Genomic DNA, 26,917 nt, shown 5'->3' on the forward strand with positions numbered 1-26,917 from the left:
GAAATTAAAAACTGGTTTAGCAAATTTAGTTTTCTGAGGGAATTACTCTTTTCAAATTAGATAGAATGTGGGAAAGCAATATTTTCTTTTTGGAAAATTTTACATTAAATATTGCAAAAATTACAGCAACCCAAGCTGGTAACCCTGCCTAAGAAAACATGAGGATTTCAAATATAAACCCATATTCTTCATAAAAGACCTGAACGGGTCAATAAAGTTCACATTATAAACAACTGAATTTTTTAAAAACGGAGTACTGAACAAGAAACCAGATGGCTCAAACACAACCCCAACTCGATTTAATGACTGCTGATTAGCTGAGGAGGCAATCAGAAATAGTGAGCTCCAAGACGGTGTCGCACATCCTGCAGCTACAAGGAAAATCCGCAGTTTACAGCCTGGTCTTTTAGATGCCGAGTTGCTGTCATACACATGAACACACACGAGCGCTTCGCTGCCTCATCTTGCTGAACGGTCCCCACCTTTGTCCTTTCAAGTCTGGAACGTCTCTAGTGCACTTCAGGCTCAGGAGCACATCAAAACTGTTTGAAAGCTGAAGCCAACAATATAAAAACAATCTCTGTACATGCTGTAGCACCAAAAGAACAGAACATGGTAATGGCTGAAAATAATTAAACCACTTCCGTTAATAGGATGGAGATCAAAGTTTGGGTCTATCACTTCACATGTGCTATTTGAAATTAAAGAAAATATTCATGAATGTTAATTATTTTTTATGAACAAAGCATGAGAAAAACATAACCAATACATTTATATGCATAATTTATTAAAGGAAAACTTTGAACTCCAATTCTTGAACCACACCAGAGACAGACCGTAACGACTTGTTCCTGTTCTCATACTTGGGTTATTAAACCCCTCTGCAGCCTACAACTCAGTTGAGTGTATTTCCCTTAGTCTGTTAAATGGAACCCCTTATAGAAACACACATTTTAAGCACATTATCAACAAAACGGTATCTAAATAATCAGTCATTCCTTTTAATGTCACCCTGCATACAATTCCCCCATCTGTTTTACATGCCTGCTCATTCTGTGCTGATTATTTCAAGATCAAACTACAAGATCTCCAAGGGCAAAGCCATCATTTATGGTGTTCTCATGTTCCCTTCTGCTAATATGGAAGGAGAGTCGCTAATCAACAGAGTTCACCAGCTCCATCATGCCATTCATTCTGTTTAGCTTCTGCTCAAGACCTTCTTTAGGTGATAAAATTACTCATGCTCTCCTGCCAAAAGTACTAAGACATGTATCTCCACTCCTTGTCCTTAGTGCAAACAAGCACAGCAACTGTTGTTGTCCATGTTTACGGTTGGTTCATGCACAATGAACTAATACTGATCCAAGCAAATATGAAGCGATATCAGTCAGATAAAGTCAGAAGCAATGTCAGGAAGAGCTCACCCCTCTCCATTTGGCAATAGCAAATACCCTCACTAATCCACACTCTAAAACCTTTCTAATTCAACAGTCAACCAAAGCAATCACCTAACAAGCAGCAATAATCAAGTCTTCCTTCTACTTCTGGCTCCCTGAAAAATAATGACTTCCTCTCCAAATACGATCTTTTTACAGTGGTAAATGCACTCCAGCTTCCACGCAGGCACACAGAAAAACGCTAAATGCACTCCAGCTTCCACACAGGCACACAGAAAAATGCTGAGTGGCTGTGTATTTCTATATAACACAATTGCCACTGAACTGCTACAAAGGCTGGAGTTTAAGCAGAAAATGGATGCACTTCTTGAGGGCTTCTGGCTCCAAGCCAGATACTTCATTATTCTGTCAATTCCTGCTTCTGTTCCTATCAGTGAACAGAAGTCAATAAATGACAGTCAATGAATCAGGGCCTAGCTACATCCATAACTATCCCTACTCGTTAGCTACAGCCCAGCAATAGCTTTTCAGAATAAATTTTATTTACACAACTTATTTTTCACTCTCAAGTTGATTCAAGCAGAGGAAAAGCCTCCAGAACTGATAACTGCCTACAGCCTTTAAGCGCACACTGTTAGGCTGCCCTTCTGATAGAATGGTTGAACAAATTTGTACATATTACATGTAAATTTTTAATATATATATATATATAAACACACATACTATAATTATTTCATTTATTTATATAAACTTCTCTAATTCCTGGTTCAGAGACTAAGAATGGGTTTTTTGAAAACCAATTAAGCACTCCGATACTGGGATATGCAAATCATACATCAGCTCCACAAGATCCCTTATCCTTAAGGATATGGCATCAACACAAATAAACACAGGCCACAATGCATTGCTGACGTCTTAGAAAGTCAAACTTTTCAAAAAATAAGAAATCTTTTGGTAGAACTGTCTACAGAATCTGTTATTTCAGAAACTGCAATCAAATAATCAACTAGATAACACAGGCAACGAACCACAGACATTTCAATTCTTCATAGATTTTCAGTCTCACTCGTGCTTAGAATGTATGGCCTGGATCTTCTTGACAGAGGTCGCTAAATTTCTTCACATAATGATGGCTTAAAAGGCACTCACGCTTGTGGAAGAAAAGTAAACTGAAGTAATGAAAACTGAAGGTGTTAAGTCCATACAAAAATAAAACACTGTCATTCAGTTTAGTTACTACTAAACAAAACACTACAAATGTGAAACACTTTATTTGTATCTCAGGTATTTTGAATGTAAACGCAGCAGTAGTTTTGTGTCATACCTACCTCCACACTTGACCAAAGGAAGGGAGTATCTCTGGCATCCTCAATTTCAATTCCAAAAGTTTTGGACAAAAATATCTAAGTTATATTTTTTAAAAACTCACTGCTCCACGATTTGTTCAAAGAACCTTCACAATCTTCAAATCATGAACACAATTTTTGCAAAAACTATCAATCGATCTAGTTAAGCTTGCCTTTAAGGCATACTGGTTAAAAAAAAAATCAGCCTGTGTTTCGTCTTCTTTAAATAACTCCCTGACTGATTTACCATTGTCACATGAACTAAACAAAAAGGTCTGGTCATGCCCCATTATAAAAAAAGGTCTTTTGATCAGTCGCATTGTTCAGCCCTGAATCACTGGTACTTTCCAAACGCTGCATTATCCAAACACTTTTTCTTATACAAAGGGGATGGCTTACATTAAAAGACTCAAAATCATTTCTCATTAGAGCCAGAAACCTGAGGAAGAAAGGTCATATGCTTTGTGAGCTTCATGTCTGTAGTACACAAGCTTTGGGAACAATTTTAAATCATAATGCAGTAATGGGCAGTACAAAAGCTTTCTCTTTTATATAATGCAATCAATAACACAATTTCTTCCACCATAAATCTGTAAGCACAGCAGAAGCTAAGCTCTTATAACATCATTGAAACACAAGTTAGCTCACAAAAATTCGCTAAACATCATAATGTATTTTAAAAAAATGCTATTTGTGTACACCACGTTTTTAAAAGTCTACTTTTACTGGCATTTGCTACTTTGTCGAAATCTCTCTACTAGACTGACTGCTCCACAAACACCTGACCCGCATGGCCCCGGAGCTCTGTACTTAGATTTCTGTCAACAGATTGTTTGAAGAGCAGCGATCAAACTTGTCCATATCACATAAATAATCAGTGACTTCTGTGGAGTCACTTCAGCGATGTCAGTGCAAGCAACACTCAACACCGCAGCTACTTCCATCTCAGGATCAGCTCGAGCTGATAATTAAAAGTAAGCTTATACTACTATTACTTTTCCTACTACACTTACGGAAATGAATAGAGGTTTCAGTCTCAGAGAAATGCAAGCTAACTGCTTCCAAGCGCTTGACAGATTCTTGAAAATGCTAACAGAGAAAGCAGAATATCTGCCCATTTCAGTGATTCCCACAATTGAACAGCTATATGTGTTCAAAACAAACTGAATGACGAATAAAGAGAAATTATACTTACAAGCTTCCTCTTCTGGGGAGACTGAGCTCCTTCTGGAAAAAAAAAAAGAAAGAAAGAAAATCTTGAGTTAATTTCACCTTATTTATAAATCAATGTGTGAGGCCAAAGCTGGCCATTCCCGAAGGCACGCGCAGTGTCCAAGCACAGCCCCGCACGGAGGTGGGCAGCAGGCTGGGGCACAGGAGCAGCTCGTTTGGACTGAACCATCACTGCCTTTGCATTCACAAGACCGTCAGCTCTCCAGAGAGGAAATATGACTTTGAAATTCAAGGCTAAACACAGATACAGCAGCGATGGATTCCTGCACACCTCATCCGCATCACACCCGAACCGCTTCCAGCGACCGGTACACAACACGCCTGGCATCTAACGCTCTTACCTGCTCACCAAAAGCAAAAATTAAAGCAACAGAGAGGCTTTGGGGTTGTTTGGGTTTTTTTTAAAACATACCTATAAATGTATCATACCCCTATAAACATTTTACATATTAGCACAAAAAAAAACAAGGACAAGGAAGCGACTCCCAGTTAAACGCCGCATTCTGCACCTAAGCAGCAAAAGCAAAGGGAGACGGGGGATTTTAAGGGTTTTATTGCTTTTAAATAAACAGAGTGTGAGCGCGGGCAAGGCAGAGGCGGTGAGGGACCCCCGCGGCGGCAGCCGGCCTCGGGCTGGGGCTCGCAGCCCTCCCGCTGCTCCCCCAGGGCGCCGCGAGGGGGAGCCGCCGCCCCGGGAACGGGGAAGGGGAGGGCCGGAGCCTGGAGCTCCCGCGGCTGCCGGCAGCGCGACCCGGGCAGCCCCTGCCGGAGGGTGGCTGAGAGGCGCCACGCGAGCCGGCACTGGGCGCTCCCAGCCCAGCAACCAGCCCTGTGCTGGGCTGCATCGGGAGCAGCGTGGGCAGCAGCGAGGGGAGCGATTCTGCCCCTCTGCTCCTCTCTTGTGAGACCTCATCTGGAGTATTGTGTCCAGTTCTGGAATCTTCAAAGTAAGAAGGAGATGGAGCTGTTGGAACGGGTCCAGAGGAGGCTACAAGGATGGTCAGAGGGATGGAGCACCGCCCATACGAGGACAGGCTGAGAGAGTTGGGGTTGTTCAGCCTGGAGAAGAGAAGGCTCCAAGGAGACCTTATAGCGACCTTCCAGTCCCTGAAGGGGCTACAGGAAAGCTGGAGAAGGGCTATTCATGAAGGCTTGTGGTGATAGGATGAGGGAGAACGGGTATAAACGGGAGAGGGGCAGATTTAGGCCAGATATAAGGAGGAATTTCTTCACCATGAGAGTGGTGAGGCACTGGCCCAGGTTGCCCAGGGAAGCTATGGCTGCCCCGTCCCTGGAGGTGTTCAAGCCCAGGCTGGATGGGCCCTCGGGCAGCCTGATCCCATGGGAGGTGTCTCTGCCCATGGCAGGGGGGTTGGAACTGGATGGGCTTTAAGGTCCCTTCCAACCCAAACTATCCTATGATTCTATAATAGAGCCAGTTTCAGTTCCTGACTTGGAGGATATTGATCCAACTTCTGCATTTTTCATCCCAACTAAGAAAAAAAAAAAAATCAGTGTTTTCACCAAATACTGAAAAACATCAATAGAAAAAGGCAAATCCATAAAATCCTGTAACCTCTTTTTCCCTATATAGTTATGGAGCACACACTGACCTAAATGATTAACAATGCTGTTGACAAACTGTCAGTGACTGCTCTCTTTAGGAATAAATACATCAAGCGCTACTTAGCAAAGTTTTTCTGAGACAGTAAAAAAGTTACAGCCTCTAGAACTATGAAAATAAATCATTAAATCTCAAACATGCTGTCATTATTTTCAAGTCTGAGTTCTCCCCAATTTGGAGTTTCATTACAGTTGAACAGTACGGAGCAAATTCCATGTGTGAATTATCACCAGGCTGACAACTTACAGCACTAAGAAATAAATCCCTGTCGTCAGACAAACTTGTCACGATCTAATCAAAACACTTCAAGTATGTAAGATAATAAATCATTAGCATCTATAACAGGTTGTGTGGTTTATATTCTAAAAAGGTGCTTCTTCCACTCTCATTTGTTAGAAAATTAAAGCTAAATCTATGTAGCAGTGACAGCTTTTTGCCACTGCAAATGGATAAATAGGTACGATACAGCTATTATCTATTAACCTGTGTTTATAGTGTATTATTTATGCATGCATATATCTCTTACATCATATGAGCAGATGTATTTAATTGATCCTCTTCAAAGAAGATCTGCTATACAAAGGTGCTTAGCAGAGGGTGCTTTTCCTATTCAAAAGGCGTATTTCCATTTATTCTAACACAGTCAGCCCCAGAAATTTCAGAACGCATGAATAAAGCTCTGGAATTTCATGCTACTGGCTGAAAAAAAGGAAAACAGTTGCCTTTAAATCTCTTTTCCTGCCTTCTAATTTTTGAGGCTTTAGGGTTCGTGTTTACAAGCTTTGCTCTCCTCATTAGCCCTGAAAAGTCACTTAAGGAGAAAACCTTTCTCTGCAGCAGCACAGCTCCACAGTAACTGTGCCTTACAGCCATAAACCACAGGAATCATCATCCAGTAATCGAGTGCCCAAACCTTTTCCTTTCCTCTACCGAACACTTGTACTCACACAGTATTACCATTATTACTCCCTATAATGTAGCTGATTCAGGATTAAATGCATGCAAGGTTAAAAGAAGGATTGATTTGGGCTTTGTTCCTGAAATAATCCTTTCAAATCTGTGATCAACTCAGTTTCCCAGTAAGGAAGGAAAAAAGTACCAACAGATGACATCTCAATGCAACTGAAATATGATTCCATCTATGTAGAAATTGTTTCCATTCTGCCCCTCCACCTTGACACACTCAGTGCAGCTGTGGGATCAATAGGCGGTGGTTCTGATTTAATACCTCTGTGGTCTTGACAACAAAGAGCACAATCAAATCAATCAATTTTTACACCTGTTGTTCCACTATACCTCATTTCGTGTTCATCTTAAACTCCCCTTCAAAAACCCCATCAGCCATACACCAAGCCATGCCCCCCAAGTCCCACACCATGTTTCCTGTCCTCTGGAGGAAGGTCAAGCCTGCACCTTTGTTTGCCTCTCCAAAGCAGAGCTGGTAACAGCACTTCTCATAATTCTCTCAACCAGACCATGGACTGTGGAGCCAACACAAAAGCACCAGAGCTGGAAGTTGCATCTCTGCAAGCAGCACCGTGATGAGCTTTTGAGCTTTGCCTTTTCTGAATCCACAGAGAGTTAGTGGCTAAAAAAGTTACATCCTGGGGAAGAAGAGTAAAGAAAATGCCTAGAAATGGAAGCTAGAAGGGGGCAGACTGCAGACAGCACTGATGATCTGTTTCAGGGCACTTATTTGATGATATCCATTGTTAGAAGAACATGACAGATCTCCAGGGAAGAGAGCAGACATAAAAATGCCTACTGGAGGACACACTCACAGGGTGGAGACTCGGCTGGGTCTTAACAGGCTTAACACTTCAGTGTGTGCAATGGGACCGGTTGAGAGTTCACATCTAAAAATGACAGGATAGTTTCAAACATATGACATAGCACTACAAAAACACTGATTAAATAATTATGCAAAACATAAGAAAGAAGTGGCTGCCCTATCCTTGGAGGTGTTCAAGGCCAGGTTGGATGGGGCCTTGGGCAACCTGAGCTAGTGGGACATGTCCCTGCCCATGGCAGGGAGGTCAGAACAAGATGATGTTTAAGGTCCATTCCAATCCAAATTATTCTATGATTCTATGATTACACAAGTACCTTGTAAAGGTGAAACTCCACTCAGAATCAGTCTCATGGTACAGATTAAACGTTTTGGTAAATGATGAGGGAGGTGCTGCGATTTGACTGTTTCCACTCACTCCACAAAGGATGTTGGCATTACACATCCATGGATCCTGGACAAATAGTTCTCAATTTAAGAGGTAAGAAAACTAATGAAAGAGCGCCGAAATGTACTTGGTCGGAAGCACTATTTACAGGGTGCAGCTGTAATCCTTTAAGTAAATATGCTAGTCTATCCTAAAGGACATTTTTCATTTAAGACCACCCTTCAGATAAGAAAAACACATGAACATTCAGGAGTTCAAACTCATCTTCCAACAGCACATCTGCCCCCTGAGCACTTGTGCTGCCAGTACCTATATATCTTACCATTATTACTTGGGCCAGCCTCCGTGCCACCTGCTCTCTAGGTCAACAATATAACCCTCAACACAGAGGCTGACATTTATATTTGATTTATATGAAGTGATAAATAGCATAAGGATATTTTAAAGATTCTTGCTCATTATTCACACAGAACTTTCAGAAGTGGAAACAAATAACTACCTTCACAGATTCTACATCACTAAAAAACAAGCGTATTAAGTCTTGCAGTACCCAAGTGACAGGAACAGACTGTTCTGAAAGTTATTTTTTTGTATCAGTTCCACATTTCAATGCATAATTATTAAACATGCAACTTAGATCTCTAAATGACAAAAGCTACAGCAGATTTTCAGGCAACTATTTAAAAATGAACCTTGGGAAAAAAATTCAGCATCCTATAATTTATTAAAAAAGCTGGTTCAAATACCCTCTTTCAAGAGTGTTCCTTGTATTTATTTCCTTTTATCTTAAGTTTATCATCTCAGATTATGCAAATATAGCATCAGTCGGACACTGTTGTACCCACTACAGTTCAGGTTTCAAAATAGGACTGGATCCTCATTGGCCCTGGCATATTTTGAGACAGTGAGGAAAGTAAAAGCAAAAATATGTTGTCTATTTTAAGTATCACTTTTCTGTTTTCATAATATATTTAGTGCATAGATGCTGGACATTTGCTCTATTGCCATCCCTTATATACAGAAACTGTGTCTGAAAACAGGAATGTTTCAGGGAGCAGAGGAGTGCTGGCTTGTTGCATACGTGTAGGCACACAATATAAAATAGAAATAAAGTCTGGAAATCTGTTTGTTCGTTGACCTACAAGACAATAAGTATCTTTTAAATGGATATGTAACATTATAAAAGTATGAAACAAACAGGAGCCCATCACTCAAAATTGTCACTTTCTCTCAGTCTTGTAATTTGTCCTTGAATATGTAGCTGCACATATGGCACAGACCCACAGGCAAAGTTGGATGCTGGAGTCTGCACTGATGGCAGCTTAAATGTAGTCCTTTCAAATTAAAGTGAGAACCATCATTACATTCTGGATGTTCCATATTTTTGCCAGAGCAGACAGCATGATTCCTGAGATTGCCTTTGACCTTGGCTTTCTTGCAAGGTAGCTTGCTATCATACCAGTTGGGCCAAGAGACAAATATTTTTACAGCTATAACAGTAAATAAATTTCAGCTAATAAGTTAATATTTCACAGATGATGAAACTCCACTGACAGTCATTGACCTGGTACCATGCACTCATGTTTTAATTTTTTTTCCTTTGTGACTCTGTTTGCTTTAGGGTATGCTACCAACCAGCAGGGGATTAATTAAATCTCTTTCTATACATAACCATTTGCATTACAGAAATGATATAATGAGGGTTGGAATCTCCAATTCTGATGGAAAATACAACCTGGCCATGCAAGGACAAACTGTAATCCATCCATCAGATTAACAGGAAGGAATTTTTCATGGTGATTAAAAAAAATACCCCATGCTAAGCTTTCTCCTATCAGAATCTGTCAAGAAAAATAATTTCCTTCTTTTCAGTGTATCATTGTAAATAGTTATTACAAACAGTACTTCTCAATTTCTCTCTCTAGAAACTATTACATCTGAACTTGTTTCCCAAACTCATCAGTGAAGAATTTTAAACAGAAACACTAAAACCGTATCTGTATTAAATGTCAGATTAACATATGGAATATGCTGCAGCTATTTTCTCCGATTTACTGACTTTTCCGAAACTAAATTCAGGATCATCTGCTTAGCAGCAGAGACGCTTAAAATACAGAAAATGAATACCCAAGCTTTTGCCAATTCATTCAAGATATTGAGAGGACGCAGAGTTTAATTCCCACACCCTTCTCCATACAGTACAGTATTTATGCCTCCAATCACACAAATCCTGAATTGCCATGGTTATCTTAGTCCCAGCACATCTTCCCATATTGTCAGTACCAGCCTGGTACTGCCTGGAACTGCCCTTTATTTAAAAACCTCACCTTCATAGCGCAGGAGTTCCAGAGCTTTCAGGACAATGTGTGTGGCAGTAGAATAGGTAACAGTATATTGGTTCACCCAGTGCCACCCTAAACATCCTACAAGTTCAAACTAAATTAAACATGCCATTTGGATTAGTTCTTTACCTCAACAGAAGTTACGTGTCAGTAAAAATGTAATTTGCAAAGTACATTAACATACAAAACTAAGCAGGGAAAAAATGACTATTTCTCTAAATAATCAGCTTATATCGGTCTTCAAACCCACAGGTCACAACTCAGCCAAAGAGGCATTTAATGTTTTTAGCATCTTTTAACCTTTCTCTTCTTGTCATCTTAGAAATCTCTTACTAGTCAGCATTTGGATTTATTTCAAATTATAGGTGCCGAATTAAAAAATAAAGCTAAAAGCCCTTTAAACTTTAAAGCAAGATTCTCAAACACAGCAAATTATTTTCCTTCCACCCCCAGGCCCTCCTGCCTGGGCAACACAAAGTTCTTCCTTTGCAGGCAAAGCCAAGGATCCAGGTCACATCTGTGCATTAACCTGTCAAGAATATATGCCTCCAGAAGCTGCCCGCTAACCTTTCATATCACTTAACCTCAGGGCCTTCCATAAGATTAAGGGTATTGGTTAGTCGACCTAAAATAATTCCAGAATACATTTCAAAACAGACAAGAATTCCCACTTTTCTTAGAATATCATCAGAGCCCACCCCCATATGTGTGTATATATATATATATATATTTTAGTAAGCTGAAGTGTCTGCTCTTTTATTTTGTGTATTACATCATGTTTTCAAGCCCAAAATACAACATTACGCAGCACACCATGGTCCAGACGGAACCCACAAACACCACTGAAACCACACATCATGGCTTGGATAAGCAGATGACAATGAAAACAATGTATGAGAGCCACATGCCCCAGTGGGGGAACAGAGAGCTGCCCAACTTCAGGAAGGAGCCAGCTGCCACAGCTGCGCTGCGGAAGACACGAGGAGCAGGTGCCTGCAGCCACAGGCAGGGTGGGACGTGCATCCCTCGCTAGCCAGAGCAATGAATGGCTTGCAATTCTCCAAGTCTCATTTCCTCCACAGGATTCATTCCTATCTCTCTTATTCAGGACTAAGAGCACAGGGTCACTCTAATTTCATGCTATCAGTCAAGCAGCAGTCTCTTTCTTTTCATAGTAAAGAAAACAGCTAGTTTCATATTGGATCCCAAGTTTTTCTGCTGAGGTTAAACAGTGAATGGCTTCTGAAAATTACAGACAACCTCTGCAAACCCTCGACACATCAAGAATAGCAGGTACAGTAACTCAGCTATTCCATCCTTAGATGTCAACAAACTCATTTACTATTGTTTTCCTCAAGGCTGAAAAAAAAAACTGTAGCAGCAGCCCCCTTCAAATAAACTTCCCAAACTTTCTTTTAAACGATACATAGCATATAAAAGATTATGTTTTGAAGATGTAATTTCATTTGCAGGAAAAGTAAGTGTAAAGATTACAGCTTGAATTCTGCAAGCCAGCGTCTGTGTTGTGGTACAGAAGCACAGAAAAAAAATTAAAGCAGAAGAAAAAAAAGTGAATTTGCCTTCATATAATATAGTAATCCAGAAACTGCAACAGCTATAGCTTCAGAAGATCATTATGGTAACTTATTCCTTGAAATAATAACAGCCACCCAAAAAGTGCATGTGGATCACCCAAATAAAAAGTGAGATGCATGGGAGTCCTTTGTAAATAAAAGACAGGTAATGCTTTAAAATCTGAGGTATAATAACCTTATTAAATGCTCTAAATCATCCTTATATGTATTATAATTTTGCACAAATTAGCCTAAGGGAGAAGGAATATTGAAAGGCATAAAGCGCACAGCTTAGCTCATTAATCTTCCCCATTACTTAATTCTAGTTTTACAAGACCATGGAGCAAATTACTGATCCACCCCACGGGTGAAACAGTCTGCCCAGCAGTGAGCAGTCATCCCAAATAACGGGAGCGATGGTTCAAAATTCTTTTCTGTTTTGCCAGACTGTTCCAGTTTCAGAAATTTAAGTCAAAAGGTCACATGCTAATAAATTTTGGAGAACTACAGAAAAGAGTGGCATCTCAGAGACACCCAGGACTGCAGCTGTAATGCTATTGTTAGAAACTGCTCTTAAAATGACTCTGTCTTGACTCGCACCAGAAATTCCTTCAAGACTGGGCATGCCATGATCACAAGGAAACGATCACAGCTGCTAAAAATGCCAAGAGTGTTATAAATAAGCAAATCTAGTTTTATTCTCACTCTTATTGGCTCGTACTAATATTAATCTATGATTAAGTCAGTTGTCATTTCTACTGTATACACATCTACTCCTTAAAAAGGTTGTTTCTAAATGAATTCCCAGCTGACATCAAGGCTACCTGACCACCACTTTTATTTATAAAACTCTTTAAGCAGCCTTTATTGAATTTAAAACCGAATAATCAAGCCCAGTACAATTTTGGTGAGTTTGGGGACCCTTCTGGTTTATCTTACATAAGAGTTATATAAAACAACATGCATGCCATGAAAACTCCCGCTGCCCAGCTCAGATCTATTCAATGCTCTGTTAATACGAAGATCAAAGGTTACAAAGAGAATTATATTGAAATACATCAGCTGAGAGACAGTCTCCAATCCTGGAGTTGGACCAAGAAAAGGTACGTGGTCAGCTCAATATTAACATCATCATCAGGGAGCTCATAACAGTCAAAAGGGTTCTGTTTATTCTGTCAGGGTCGTTTCTCACAGACTCCCATGTTGTAAAGTATTTGGAAGCAGAGAGGCAGAAATTAGGTTTTGGTAGTTGTTTTTGAGAGGCACTTCACATGTCTCCAATTGTTTTGTCAGCGTTAGGCTAAGACTTTTGACACTTCAACAGAATTTTATCTTTACAACTGTATATTCTGTATATTTCTCAACTAATTTAGAAAAAAAAACAAAATCTGTGTTAGATGAGTCTCCCAAGAAGGCTGGACAGCTTGGCAAGCCCTGAGATGAGGCCAAGTTTCCTAATACTCAGGCTCTGGGAGAGAGTCCTAGGCAAGATAAACTTTTTAGTTCCTCAAAAAGCCTCAACAATAGAGGCATCTCCCATCCTCCCCCAGAGCTGCAGCAACTCCACTCCACATAGATCATGTAAAAACACTCTCAGAAATTGAAAGCATAAGCAATCAATTTTAAAGATATTTAGTAATTAGTCCTAAAAGGAATTCCAAGCGTATAAAGCTCCTTTGCCTTCATCTACTTTATGACTGATAGGATCTGTAACCTCACGAGACATCCATTAAGTTCTGTAGTTAATTACATCTGCTCTGAATGGACATTATTTACAGAACAAGCAGATGTAATTTTTCATTGCTTAGCTCATCTACACGAGGCCCTTCAGCTCACCCCTCTCAAATCACGGCTTCTCAGCAGAAGCAGGGATGGAGTGACAGGCAAAGGGTGCCTCTGATTATGTTTGTGAAGGAATAGTTAAAGGTTATCATCCACTTCATGAAGAAATCCACATGCTGGGCTACATGTGAAAATTTGGAATAAATTGATTCCGCCAGTATTTACATTTTGGTAAGGAGACAGCAGAATTTTTTGCCCTAAAAAGAGAAAGGTCTCTGGTACTGCTTGTGTCTGCTGGGCTCCCAACTGCAGCCAAACTGAAAGAGAAGTCCTTGACAGAAGTGATGAAAGAAGGGGACCTGTTGCTTCATTTCCAGATAATAAAGATATTTTACAGCAAAAGCAAACAGCCACAGAAGTTTGACATTTGTATTATGTGTACAGGAAGAGATTCATCCCCTGAGAATGTGAGGTGGTTTCACACACGACTGATTTCAGAGGCGTAAGCCAAAGTATTTCTAAAAATACCTTGTTATAATTTGTTCAAAAAACCAATATTTTCAGTGAAAAACAAACATTAAATTGAAACATATCATCTCTTTCACACATGCTTTCAAACAGATACTTTATCTGCTTTGGAATATTTAAATTAACCATAAAGACAAAATAAAAAATTGCCTATTAAATGATTCTCTCAGTTTTGGTGAGGAAGAACAGTGATAACCACCAACCTTATCCTAGTTTAAAAATTATAATCTTGGACTGTCATAATTCCAGGGGAACTCCACTGCCTGTGATGTGCCCACATGATAATGCTCTGAGGTGAAATATAAAATGAGAAACTGCAAAGAGGTGCATGGCCAAACTCAATATTAATTTACAGATCAAACTGAGTGTGGTGAAACGTCTGTACTGGTGCACGCAAGGCGATCTTCAGGCTTCAGGCAGGCAGAACATATCCTGGGAAAGCAACATCTATTGCTTTCAAAACGAAAGGCAGAAGAGGTGGGAACTGTAGGCACTAACTGACCTCAGCCCTGGGCATGTTTCTAACCACATCCAGCCATGCCTTTCAGGTATATCATTAACTGTGCAAATAGCAAGTGAACTGAGGTTTTGGGGTGTCTAAAAGTTCTCCTATCATCTGTGATACATCTGTGAAAGATGTTTAGGTGTATTTCTGAACAACCCTACATTTAATACAGTTGGATAATTCAGACTTACTTGGTGCCAAGAGATCTGCTTCAGAGTAAAGGAAAATTCATCCCCAATTAAAGTGCTGGTAAAACACAGGCACTCACTCCCAAAGCATAGATTTGAGAAACTGCAGATTGTGCCTAATGACTTTTAGTTCTGATGGGCGATTAGGGTGTTCTGTAATGGACTGACAGAAACAGCTGATTCTATTACAGGGACATGTTCTGGCTAGGACTTTCTTGCTGTTGCATTTAAATTATAAATATGAACTCTCTTGAAAATATATGAAGACAAAAGATACCAATCAGTCTCTAAAACTTCTGCCTTCTGTCCTTTATCACGCTTCAAATTAGAACGAACAGTGACTGCATCACCAGAAAAAGCCTCTCAGGCGCTCGGGACTGTCTGTACCGTCATTACTCTCCCACACTATCAGGCACAGAGTTCTCTTCATCCTCTACTCCTTCTGAAAGAAACTGTAAAGGTTTTTTTCATTCAGGTGTTGGCTTCAAATACAGATTTTAAGCTGTATTCTACTTTGTATCTACGGGTACAGAAGTAACATCTGAAGTCTTTGCAAGACATGGAAATTCATCAAAAAGAATGGTTTGGGGATGCATTTTTCCTGAACCTGACAGATCTCTCAGCATCAAGTATAATCAGTGTCCTTGATCACATCTTCAGGTTCAGTTCAATGCATGGGTTAAAGCATTCACCTCATCATAGCTTCTGGGTAGCCAAAAAGTCTTTATTTAATACATTGTTTTTAACTCACTGTTTTTACTGCAGAACTGGAATAACAGAATATAATTCATCCTTCATATATGTTAGAGGAGAATTTGTACAAAGAATATTTGTTGTCGATGCTAAAACACTTAATTTTCATGATACTAATGAGAACAAAATTCTTAAGACCTTTCACAGGACCTTTTGCATTTTTGAGGGAACAAATTACAAAGAAAAAGCTACAGAGATAAAAGTCTAGTGACCATCTGTGAAAAATAACATAAATAGGTTGCAAAGACTCAAGATTTAACTTTCCAATAGCAACCTTCTACTTATATGCTCTTTCGTATTACAAAGTTGTCTTGTGCATCAAGAAAATCCTTAGTTTATTTCCTTTAAATGTTTAACTTATTAATCGATATCTAAACATTAATACTTTCTCTTAGGCACTGCTGCCACAAGCTGCATGATTCACCAAATTCCACACAAGAAGTGCAACCAGAACCAAGAAATAATATAATATATTGAATATCCCTTATGTTCCTGGGTCTAAAACATTACACTAAAATCACAGCCACATTTTAAGCATATCAGTTTACTCAAGAGGCTAGAGACACCTTCAGAAAGAAACTTCCAGGATTTAAGGGTTTATTTCTAATACAGACTTTCTGTTTGTTGAGTTTTAACATGGGAAAGGAGAACCACCACCTAGTCCAGAAATTACAGACAACTGGTGATAGGGAACTTAACTAACCTACATAAACCCAAAGTAATCCCAGTGCCCGTTATGGAGTTACTGCAGATTTATAGATATGCTAAGTGATGTTTCAGACATCATAAATGGGTCTTTTGTCACTTATAAGATAAAAAAGCGAGTCGCAGGTAACACTCGTGGGGTTTTTTACTGTTATTAATTCACTGTCTTCTTAAATAATTAATTAGACTATGATCTTTTTTCTGCCCATTGTGTATTTTTATATAATCATTTATTTTTGAAACAAAATAAAAACATCTGCTTGACATTTATCTAAGGAAAATAATGAGGTGGCTCGCATAGAGACAAGAACTATCAGAAGCTTGGCAAAGAGGAAAAAAAACTGTCTTCAGGGGGGAAAAGCAGGTTTTAGATGTAATAAGTCTGTTGTCTTATGAGGAGATGAGCCCCTGGGAAAGTGCATTGCTTTGTTAACATAGTGTCAGAATAAACTTCAGCTGGACATAAAAAACTCAAATCATACTCACTCCCTCACGTGAAGCTGGTAGAAGCCAGCCAGCATTTATGCTTACTCTGCTTAAATTGCAATTTACTACTTACTCAAAAAAAAAAAAAAAATCAATAGACATTATGCCTACTTATTTAAAAATCAATAGGCATTTTAGATGGAGAAAATATTCTTTTAATTTTCCCAATAGTTATAATTGAATATTTATAAGTCTCTCTTCCCAAGTTTGACATTAAATGCAGGTGTATACAGAGTATTTAAATGTGTACTGGTTCTAGGAAGCAGAATCTGTAGTGTAAAACAAACCACAAAGACTTATTTGTAAAATAACAACTGAAGAGCACGAAAATTTATTTTCTAGCAAAACATGAATTATTAAGACAATGTCAGTATAGTTAAATAGCAGTGAGCTGCCTATTCAGTCCTAGAGAGATAATGAACAGAACGTAAAAGTTATGATAAAGCAAATGACTGACAAAACTATAGTATTTTCAAAACAATATAGGGACCTCACTGCACAAATTTCCATTCATCTCAACAGAAAAAGTGGGAAATTAAGTTCATCGCACTGTCTGAAAACCTCCATCTGTGCTTGTCTTCATAGATTCAGGTATTCCTATCAAGGTAAATAAGTCTCCGGAGCCTGAGAAATGCAGGGAGCAAAAAAGGACTGAAAAACTCAACAGGCAAATAAACAATATAAGAGCATGATATAGGAAAGGGAAATGAATCTGTCTGCAATGCCAGTTAGCTGCCGTGTACCATACTGAGCAATGAAGCAAAGCAGAACATACGAGTGCTTCCACATTCATTCTAGAAGCGTGAAAAATATAACAAAACTATATTTGGCATTAAACAACCACTCTGTGTAACAGGCATCCCACACACCTACCCACAGGACAGTAACCTATGGGATAGTGTAGCCAGCATCTACTTTTCAGGAATGATGAATTAAGATGTATGGGCAGGGAAGTGGCTCTGTACACAAAGTTTAGCAGGATAAAAATATTGCAGAAGAAAAGCATTATGAAATCTCTTTGGGCACAAATCCCAGACTGTAACAGTAAAAGATGCAGTTTCAGGACTGTACTACCAATTCTCAGATGAGGACACTGACAACAACCAGGAAACATAAAATAAGGTCAGGGAAGTTGCAAAGTTAGGACAAGTCACAAGAGTGGAAGATTTCAGTTGCTCACTAAGACTGGGCCAGCGCCTCATTAGGAGAGTATATTTTGGATGCTATAAAATAAATGCTTCTGGGAAGACCGGTCTGAACTCCAAGAAGAGATGCTATTTTGGATTTGTCTCTCTACATTCTTTTTAATGTTTAGTGCCCACAGCACGATTCTGTCTTGACTGAGGTGCAGCATTCCTCCTGGGCAGACGCCTTCAGTCTCAAAAGGCTGATCGGATCCCATCACACCTAATCCCTTCTTTTTATACCATTATGTCATTGACACGTGGGGGCTGGTGATCTCTTGTCTATGAATTCCCACTCACGGAGCTGGCAGGTATTACAATGGTAATCTTGTATTTCAGTGTCCTATTCGGCAACCTAATTTTAGCCTTACAAGTATCCCTCCTCAAACATCTTACATTAGAAATCCACTTGATTGCATTTACTAACAGAATCTCCCACTATCACAATCAGCTTCCCCTTATCCTTAGGGATTGCCTCTGCTGCGGGAGCTTCCTCAGTACAGCAGAATACAGAGGTGTTACCTGGAAGATACGCCTTGTCTAAAAGATTGCATCCAAGCTTCCCAGAGCTTGATGCCTTTTTCTGAGACACGCATCCTCAGCAGCAGCACAGAGGTTGCCACACTTAAGATGGGCCACTCTGTCCCGTCTGTGTAGGTCTCATCTATGAACCCCTCTACTTGACTGCTTTCAGCTGAAAAGAGCAAACTTGCTAGTGCTGGGAACTCCTGGAACTGCACGCACATGTTAGAGGCCTGCTCCCAGACTATAAAATCATATATTTTGCATTCTCTGCAATAACTTGAGAAATTCTCCACTTACACACTGGATTTTCACTTGTGCTTAAAATAAAAACTACTATCAGTTAAGCTTCTCCATTGAGCAAGTAAATAAGTTTACTCTCTTCCTAACCTAGTCTACGTTTATTAAGCAAATTAGAAAGATGTGAGATGATAAACCACACATGCTTTTGGATTAGTTTGTTGGATTTTTTTCCTTTTCATTCTCTCTCTTCACAGATGAGAGACAACCCTGTTGGTGTCACCTGCTCATTGTACAGATTAGAAAAGTCTGTTACCTGCACTCCTGCATCTCTGAATAGGCTGAACATATCCACATCGAACAACATTCTATACGTTCACAAATCCTCTCAAAAATCATACAAAACAGCAAACATTCTATACGTTCACGAATCCTCTCGAAAATCATACAAAATATTGAACAACATTCTATACATTCACGAATCCTCTTGAAAACCATACAAAACATCAAACAGTCTATACGTTCATGAATCGTCTCGAAAATCATACAAAACATCGAACATTCTATATGTTCATGAATCCTCTCGAAAATCATACAAAACATCGAACAACTCAGACAGAAAGCTCAGTAATCTTTTAAGCAGTGAAGTTACATACAGACATAAAAAAAAACAAAACGCAGAAAATCAGAAGTAAATTATTGCAGCAAAATAAGAAGTAAATTATTGCAGCAAAATGTTAGGTAGGAAACCTCAAGGTTTTCCATTAATTCCAGTATACAAGTACATTAGTACAAACAGCACAAGAGCAAATGTGCATATTTCTGTAAATCCCTAGCAGTAAGAGGAATTTATCAGCCGAGTGCTCCACACAATACTAGAATCTATATATATACAACTAACTGCTCATACACCCACGTAAATCCAAACTAGCACTAATTTCATAAAGTCCAGGGGAGAAGTTGTGAACGGTTCACTGAAGACAATGTACAGATGGAGTTTGGAAATAAAGCAAGCAAGCTGCTAGGCAGCGTCAAGAACAGGATGGAACATTATATGGAAATTACTATGATAATGCCATTAGCTCAATCAGAAACACATCAGCAGCTATGATACCATGTCTGGGTCTGATCATGTCATTCACAATGACAAATCCCAGACTCCTAGCCAGGACAGCCAGCTACTACTCTTAAAATTCATTTTCCTATGTATTATAGCCTTGATTCTGCAACTAGAAAAAATTCCAAGCACCGGCTTTACGGAACGAGCTTACAGAATGGAGGAAATAACTTGTTCTTCCAGCCAAAAAAAGAGAGGTAGCCTCAAAGGTCTGCAGGATGACTTCACAGGCACTGGGCAATGCCTTCCATAGTTCAACACACGAGCGGATCCAGCTCATCTAAAAATAAATGATTGTTCAAATGCTAGCAGCCATCATTCCCGCAAAAGTAGTCTTTGGCTGCAATAAGAACAGTCTCTTGGAATCATTGAGTAGAACCAAGAGTTCTCTTGAAAGGAAAGCTACTCAGAAGAAAGGACAATGCTGGCACAAGAAATGATGCAAACAAATGGGCGCAAGTAAATGTGCTGGAAACTGAAATTAGAAGTTTCTAATTTTCACAGGACGACGCTTCTGAAATAGTAGTGATACAGATTATGAAGTATCTACATTCTCTGTGTTCCTAAAGAGATACAACTGGACACTGCAGATACATTATTCCCAATGTATGTGTATAGATACACACATAATTTCTACGAATACACATACATACAAAGAAATTTTATGTTCTTGGGATAAATGGAAAGCTCACACATTTTTATTTGCACATATGCAGACTTCAAAGAAACCAGAAGAACAAATTTTGTTCCAATACACTGATACAGCATGGACTCCAGTATTATTTATAACACCTTCTTTTACAACTGACTTCTTTCATAGAAAACAAAAGGCTTAAAAGCCACAGGTTTCTGGAATGCATTTTTTAGACCTGCAGTTTATGGAGGCATTCAGAAATGGCCAACCATATATAGCAGGCAAACTGTGAAAGCTTAGCACAACAGGAATTTTCCTAATCAGCTTAAAGACAGGATTTTTTTTTTTTAGTAAGAACATGGCTGCTAGTCTATGCCTGTGCTTCTCTGCACTAAGCCTGTTTGCTTTTTGTTTCCTGTTTAGTTTGATTCTCTGGGGGGGATTAATTGTTTTTTGTTTTTTTGCCTTCATGGTAGGATCGCTTTATTATCTGATTTTACGGTTGCCATTGCCATTTTCTGTGGGGACACTTTTCTGTTTGTTTTGCGGCTCATCTTCAGTGAATCCTCTGTAGTTACACAGAACCTCCTTGGCTTTTTACTCCACTCTTAGTATGCTGCACAACGAGTTACCTTATGAGAGATGACCTGCAAGACTATCGGCCCCAGTTTTCAGCAAGTGACGGCTACGGAAGGACCTGTCTGCTGCTGATATGCTGAAGTTCCAGCTGAAATACCTCTTAAGCAACAAATGTGTCATCTGGGATGGATGGAGCTAAATCACCATCATCTTTCCACAAGAGGATGCACTCCAGAACTAGGAATTAAACTGGTGAAGAAGACACTGTGGATCAGGAATCATTCCAAGAGAAGAAAGAGCTACTGAGGATCCAAAGGTTTTTTTTCATTTGACTCCAGCAACTATCAGGAGCATTCATTCCACCAGCAACTATCAGGAGCAGTCATTTCAGGGGTTTGCATCTCTAAACAGTAAGGCTTTCAACAATGAAAACAAGAATTAGCACCTTTATCTGACTCAATGACAATATTTAATTTTGACTTGGTTATTAGATTTCATAATACACGTACTTCTGGTATAGACTTTGGAAATGCACCAGTTGATTAATCTCCACCACCAATATTGTAATCGAAGAAGAGTGACAGGTTTTTCCTGATCAGCTTCTGGAGATGAAGATGCAAGCTTTATAAAGTGAGAATGGGTTATTTTGGATCTTCTAACACTGACTGCTGGCAGTGTTGTTAATGCATTGGCATCTTATTTACTTGTAAAAATTACAATTCTATGCACTTTGGAGAAAGTTTGACTTTGTCCACCACTAGAGACAAAAGGAGTCTTTATACAATACCTCGTTGTTCTTTAGTGTTAGCTTGTTACTATGCCTTGTGCATCAGAAGGTAACCTCCCACGTCCAAAAAGCAATTTATTGTAAAATTATGTCACTGGTTGGCACGTTTTCTCACTTTTGTCCTCTGCAATGTTTTTCTCTGTTCAAAGTTCAAATTGTGTTTAGCAGGTGTTCTTATTCATTATTTTGCTCTCGATGGAGTTCTGATCTCTTTCTGGAACCACAGTTACCATCATAATCTCAGTGGCATACTGGGTGCCCCTACAAATTGCAATTAAGTTCTTCCCACGGTTTTGAGACTGTCCTTGAAGAATAGCATCAAGAGTCATATTTCTCATTTAATTCTTCAACCACCTGCAAACCAGGCCATGGTCAAACTGTTGCAAGTGGTCAGGTAAGGAGAGGGCACAAAGCTGCCCCACCTCAGTTCAGACGCAGTAGCCAGCCACGTGCAGAGCTGCAGGTCCATGACAAGCCTTACCTACATTATCTTCATTAACTTTCTTAACACCCGCCTGCTCTGGTGAATTCATCTAATGTTGAAAGCTGACTTCTATTTGTTCTGAGGTTGGAATCCCATCAAATTTGCAGCTATGTCTTTAATCTTCAAGACCAAAATAGTATGGATGAATTTTTACCTGGATCAAAAATAGGAAACCTTATTCACATTAGTAATGGTAGCACTTTTCTTCTAATGTTAGTACTAATGTTCGTACTTTTCTCAGTGAGTTAATACTGTGCATTGTTCTCTTTTATAAGACTTATATTTTGTATACAGTCAATCCTATGGCATTAGGTGTATTAACTGCAATAAATGCTTTATTTCTTACTTAATACTTGTATTTTTAGTTTAAAATTTTCATGAGTTGATCTCCATGTTATGATTTTTTATTTCCACAAGACTACTCATATAGCTATTACACGAGTTCTTTAAGGAATTATGATTCTCATTCTGATATCTCTTACACTATTTAACATGTGTCAAAATAAGCAGTAGAAAAATCCTTTTTAATGCAAAAGAATATCTGCATGGATATTGCACAAATCTTTATCAACTGAAATACTATTTGAAGATTTCCATTCCAAAGCAATTACCACTCCTGCAGAAGAAAGTAGCTGATGAAACAGGGGGCAAAAAAGATCAGTACTTAATCCATTATCACATCCTAGTAATGCTAATCTAGGTGTAAGATTAATTTGGACTTCAAACATATTAAAGCAGCAAAATAAGATTTGCTTCCAGAAATGTTCAAAAGACAGTATATCCATATGATCAGGTTCACCATTCACTGCAACCTTTTTTCCATAATATGCATCTGAAATCAACTCTCTCAGTTTATAATTTATTTCAGAATACAAAGAGATGGTCTATGGAAGCATTTACAGGACCTAAACATGAATTTTAATATGGGACACAAAACTCAAACATTCACTAGATCTTCTTCTATGACGGGGCAATTAAAAGACAAGGAACATATTTCAGAAGCAAACCCTTTAGCATTTCTCTTACAGTATTTTGCTACAATTTAAAACATATTTACAGATTTTTTTTTTTATTTCATCTGCCCAATTTTTCATTTTCTCTGTGGTTTCCCAGCTGCTATAAACATTTTAGGAGTACACAAATTAGCAACAACACAAATCCCAAACAGAAGGTTCAGAGGAAAAGAATAATAAGTATTTAAGAGTAAAGAGAATGTTATTTCAAACTGACCAAAAAATATATTTTATCCAAATATATCTGCATGGTTGAATGACTGTGAGAGAAAGCAGAAACAAGATTTGTAAGAGAGGAAAGTTCAGTAAAAGCCTGCAGTATTGTGCAAACTGTTCCAAAATATTAGTCTTAAAACCAATTTCTAGCCACAACACCAACTACTATTCTCACTCTGTTACACTAATAAAAGGATTTTATTCTATTTTTGCCTTTTTAAAACTGACACACATCCAAGACTACAAGTGGCAAAAGAACGTGGGACATGGCTGACATTTAGAAATGAATCCCCATTCATTTCAAAAGTTATGGAAGGTCTTTTCCCTGCATTTGAATAGCATAATACAGTACCTAAAGCTGCCTGTTTCACAACTATTAAACAGGAATTTCATTTATTTCATTTTTTTGAGAGTTCTATTGGAATTGACTCAGTATCTCAAACTGTTTGAGCACTTCCAGCTTTCACATACAATTTAGGTCACCCATCCTTCCTCATCCTAACAACAACTTGTTCCACGCAAAACAACTGCAAATTTATGCTACACTTTGGTTCATGAAAACAAACTGTTCATTTCTTCCTTTTTATAAAATACGCAAAGGCAGATCAACCAACGCCATAAAAACACTCCAAGGCCCAACAGCCCACTCCACATACAAAGGTAACCTATTTTTATTTTTACAGCTAAGTATCTTGCTCAATTTTTTTTATTTGAGCAGGACAGGGGGCTCTTGAAATACCAAAAGGAATTATTTTAATGCTTTCTCAAATCTGCCTCCTAGGAGTTTAGAAGCACTAATTCTTCACCAGGAATACTTGGGGAGAAATTAAGTTGGCTAGCTGGGGAAAAAAAATGCAACTATTCCATTTAAAACATTACTTCTCAAGTGGTCGGGTTTCATTTGTACGATGCCCCCCACCGCCATTAATTTAGCAGGCCTCTAATCAAGCACACTTCCTGACAGAAAAGTAGAGAATATTGAAGTGATTGTTGTTAAATGCCAAAGTTTTCAGAAAACAGAACATATGTAAGTATGAAGCCTCCTTTTGAGTTCCGTTATAGAACGGGCACAGTTCCGCAACGCTGTTTGACTTCACCTGCAGAACAACTAGAGGCAATGGGTGTAAACTGGAGAGGGGCAGATTTAGGCTAGACATAAGGAGGAATTTCTTCACCATGAGGGTGGTGAGGCCCTGGCCCAGGTTGCCCAGGGAGGCTGCAGCTGCCCCATTCTTGGAGGTGTTCCAGGCCACATTGGATGAGGCTCGGAGCAGCCTGATCCAGTGGGAGGTGTCCCTGCCCGTGGCAGGGGGTGGAACTGGATGGGCTTTAAGGTCCCTTCCAACCCAAAACGTTCTATGATTCTATGATCCGCACACTGGAGCTTAAGAATAAACAACAAATAACTACGGGAGGTAAAGCCCTCTTGTCAGAAGGCTTTAACTTGACTACAGTGGGGAATTGTTCTAAGTTCAAAAACAAAATAAAAATAGTCATGTCTTGAGTATTCATGATCACTTGATGCTATAGACCTGAGAGATACCAGAGACCCAAGACATCAATACTAGAAAGTTTTGGTTAAAATATCAATGTACATACAAGGGTATTTAAAATCCATTTTACTTCAGGAAGAAATTAGGTCACCTGAGGATTAAGGAATGAAAGCCATACACCAACTTCTTAAACACTAAGAAAACACATTTGTTTCAGCTTGAAAGATGAAGTCAGTAAAACTGCTTGTTGGCATTGTACTGTCTGCCAAAACAATACAAGGAATGGAAATCAGAGTTACTCACCTAGTAAAGACTAAGGGAAAAACAGAAAGAAGTTAAATGTCATGCAGTAACCAAACCAACCTTCTCGGACATCGTTGCAATTTCACCTCAAATGCTGTTTTACTTGATTTTTTTAAAAAAAAAAAAAAAGAAATCTGGTAATCTAGTAGTGCACAAATGCCACAGAAAAAGATTAAGTAATGTGTTCAAGTAATGCAATGCAAGTTCTACCCCAAACCCACCTCATTCCACTAAACCTCTGCCTTCAATTTTATGCAAGTTACGTGGAGGCTACCTTTCAAGAAATTGTTCTTTTTCAAGAAGTATGAGTTAAGTACAGGGAAAATTGGCAGATCCCAGCAACAGCACATGAAGTATCTCTCAACTCCTTAGTTAGACATGTAACTGGATTTTTTCACCTGGCTACAGTCGCCTCCCCATCTCTATCAAAAAGAAGGAATTCTCTTACAGTATCATTTTTAGGTAACTCATTTCACAGAGATTGCTGCAATCCATACAACCAGGCAAGGTACAAGCTATTTCTCTTGATTCAAGATAAATCAATATTACGTTTCCAGCACCACACAACTAAATTACATCTATTGCGTCTGCTGCTGAAAGCTATATGCAAGGGCATGGTTTTGCTTTAGTATTTCATTTTTATCAGTCCCAATGGTGCTACATTGTGTTCTCTGTTGTATTATGCCTTAACAAAAATGATTTTACTACATCACTCCATCATCTGTCTAAACTTAATCAAGCACAACATTGCTTTCTGAAAGTCTACAGTAGTCTTATGTCCCTGAGGGGCTTTTTTCATGGTAGCCACTTTGGAAGAAAAACATCAGCTCAGCATTCTCAAACTACCAAAATTTACAGGCAGGCAGTAACGAGCACACTGCAAAACTGGCCCAAATTATTCAGTTGTTACAAAAAGTCTTTGCTATTTGCCCACTTCAGTACAACCGATTGAGATGCTATTTCATAAAGGAATGTTTTGAGACACAAGTTTAACAGAACTGGCAGGTTTAAATTTGGCCCAGAGGGTTTCAAGGTAGGGTCTGCCAGAACAGCCAACAAAGCTAAGAACGTGAAGGTGCATGACATTTGCATTTGAGAATGAAAGAGAAGATAAAAGCTTGAAAAATAAATAGCAAATGACTGGAAACCATTAGAGAGAATAAACTGTCAGCCCACAGCCTTTGTAGTCCTTCTATCAGTTGGACATGTAAAACCACTTGTGTCCTTGTTTAAGTCACCTCCAATCTCCTTCCTGCCCCTACCTCACCACAATCCATTCCTCTGGCCTTTAAATTTATCATCACTTATTCTTTTAAGATCCCGATCCCCTCCCAACAGGCATCCCACGATCAGAATGCAGAGCAGGATCTCTTCTCCAGCTGGTTCACATTCTTGCAACTTGGCCAAATGATTCACTAAAATTATGAAAAATAAAGCTAAACTGTGCACATTTTTGAAGAGGAGGAGATCACTACATATGCCTAAAGAGAAAAAACAGCATAATACTGGAAACAATAATAGTCTGAAGGCCACACATTTCCTGGGAAGGAGACAACCGTGGGTTAGACTTCTTGTATTTCAAACTAATGTGGCCTGGAGTCACCACCAGCACGTACAAGCAACAGCTCATGGAACAAATGGAGCACAAAGGACCTTATCCACAGACCGTACCAACCTGCCCCAACTGCATCTGATATAATTTAAT

General features: G+C 39.0%; 1 protein-coding gene across 9 annotated transcripts in view; it reads right to left on the minus strand.

Annotated features, from left to right (window-relative positions):
- The window catches only part of MAST2 (microtubule associated serine/threonine kinase 2), a 196,705-nt gene that overhangs the window by 104,260 nt on the left and 65,528 nt on the right, over positions 1 to 26,917 (minus strand). For all 9 annotated transcript variants that reach the window (XM_054073775.1, XM_054073774.1, XM_054073773.1 and 6 more), the window contains one exon: positions 3,939 to 3,970. In XM_054073775.1, the coding sequence (XP_053929750.1) occupies positions 3,939 to 3,970 (32 nt within the window). The remainder of the gene's footprint in view (positions 1 to 3,938; positions 3,971 to 26,917) is intronic.

Source organism: Cuculus canorus, chromosome 8 (assembly GCF_017976375.1).
Source record: "Cuculus canorus isolate bCucCan1 chromosome 8, bCucCan1.pri, whole genome shotgun sequence".
Classification (NCBI taxonomy): Eukaryota; Metazoa; Chordata; class Aves; order Cuculiformes; family Cuculidae; genus Cuculus; species Cuculus canorus.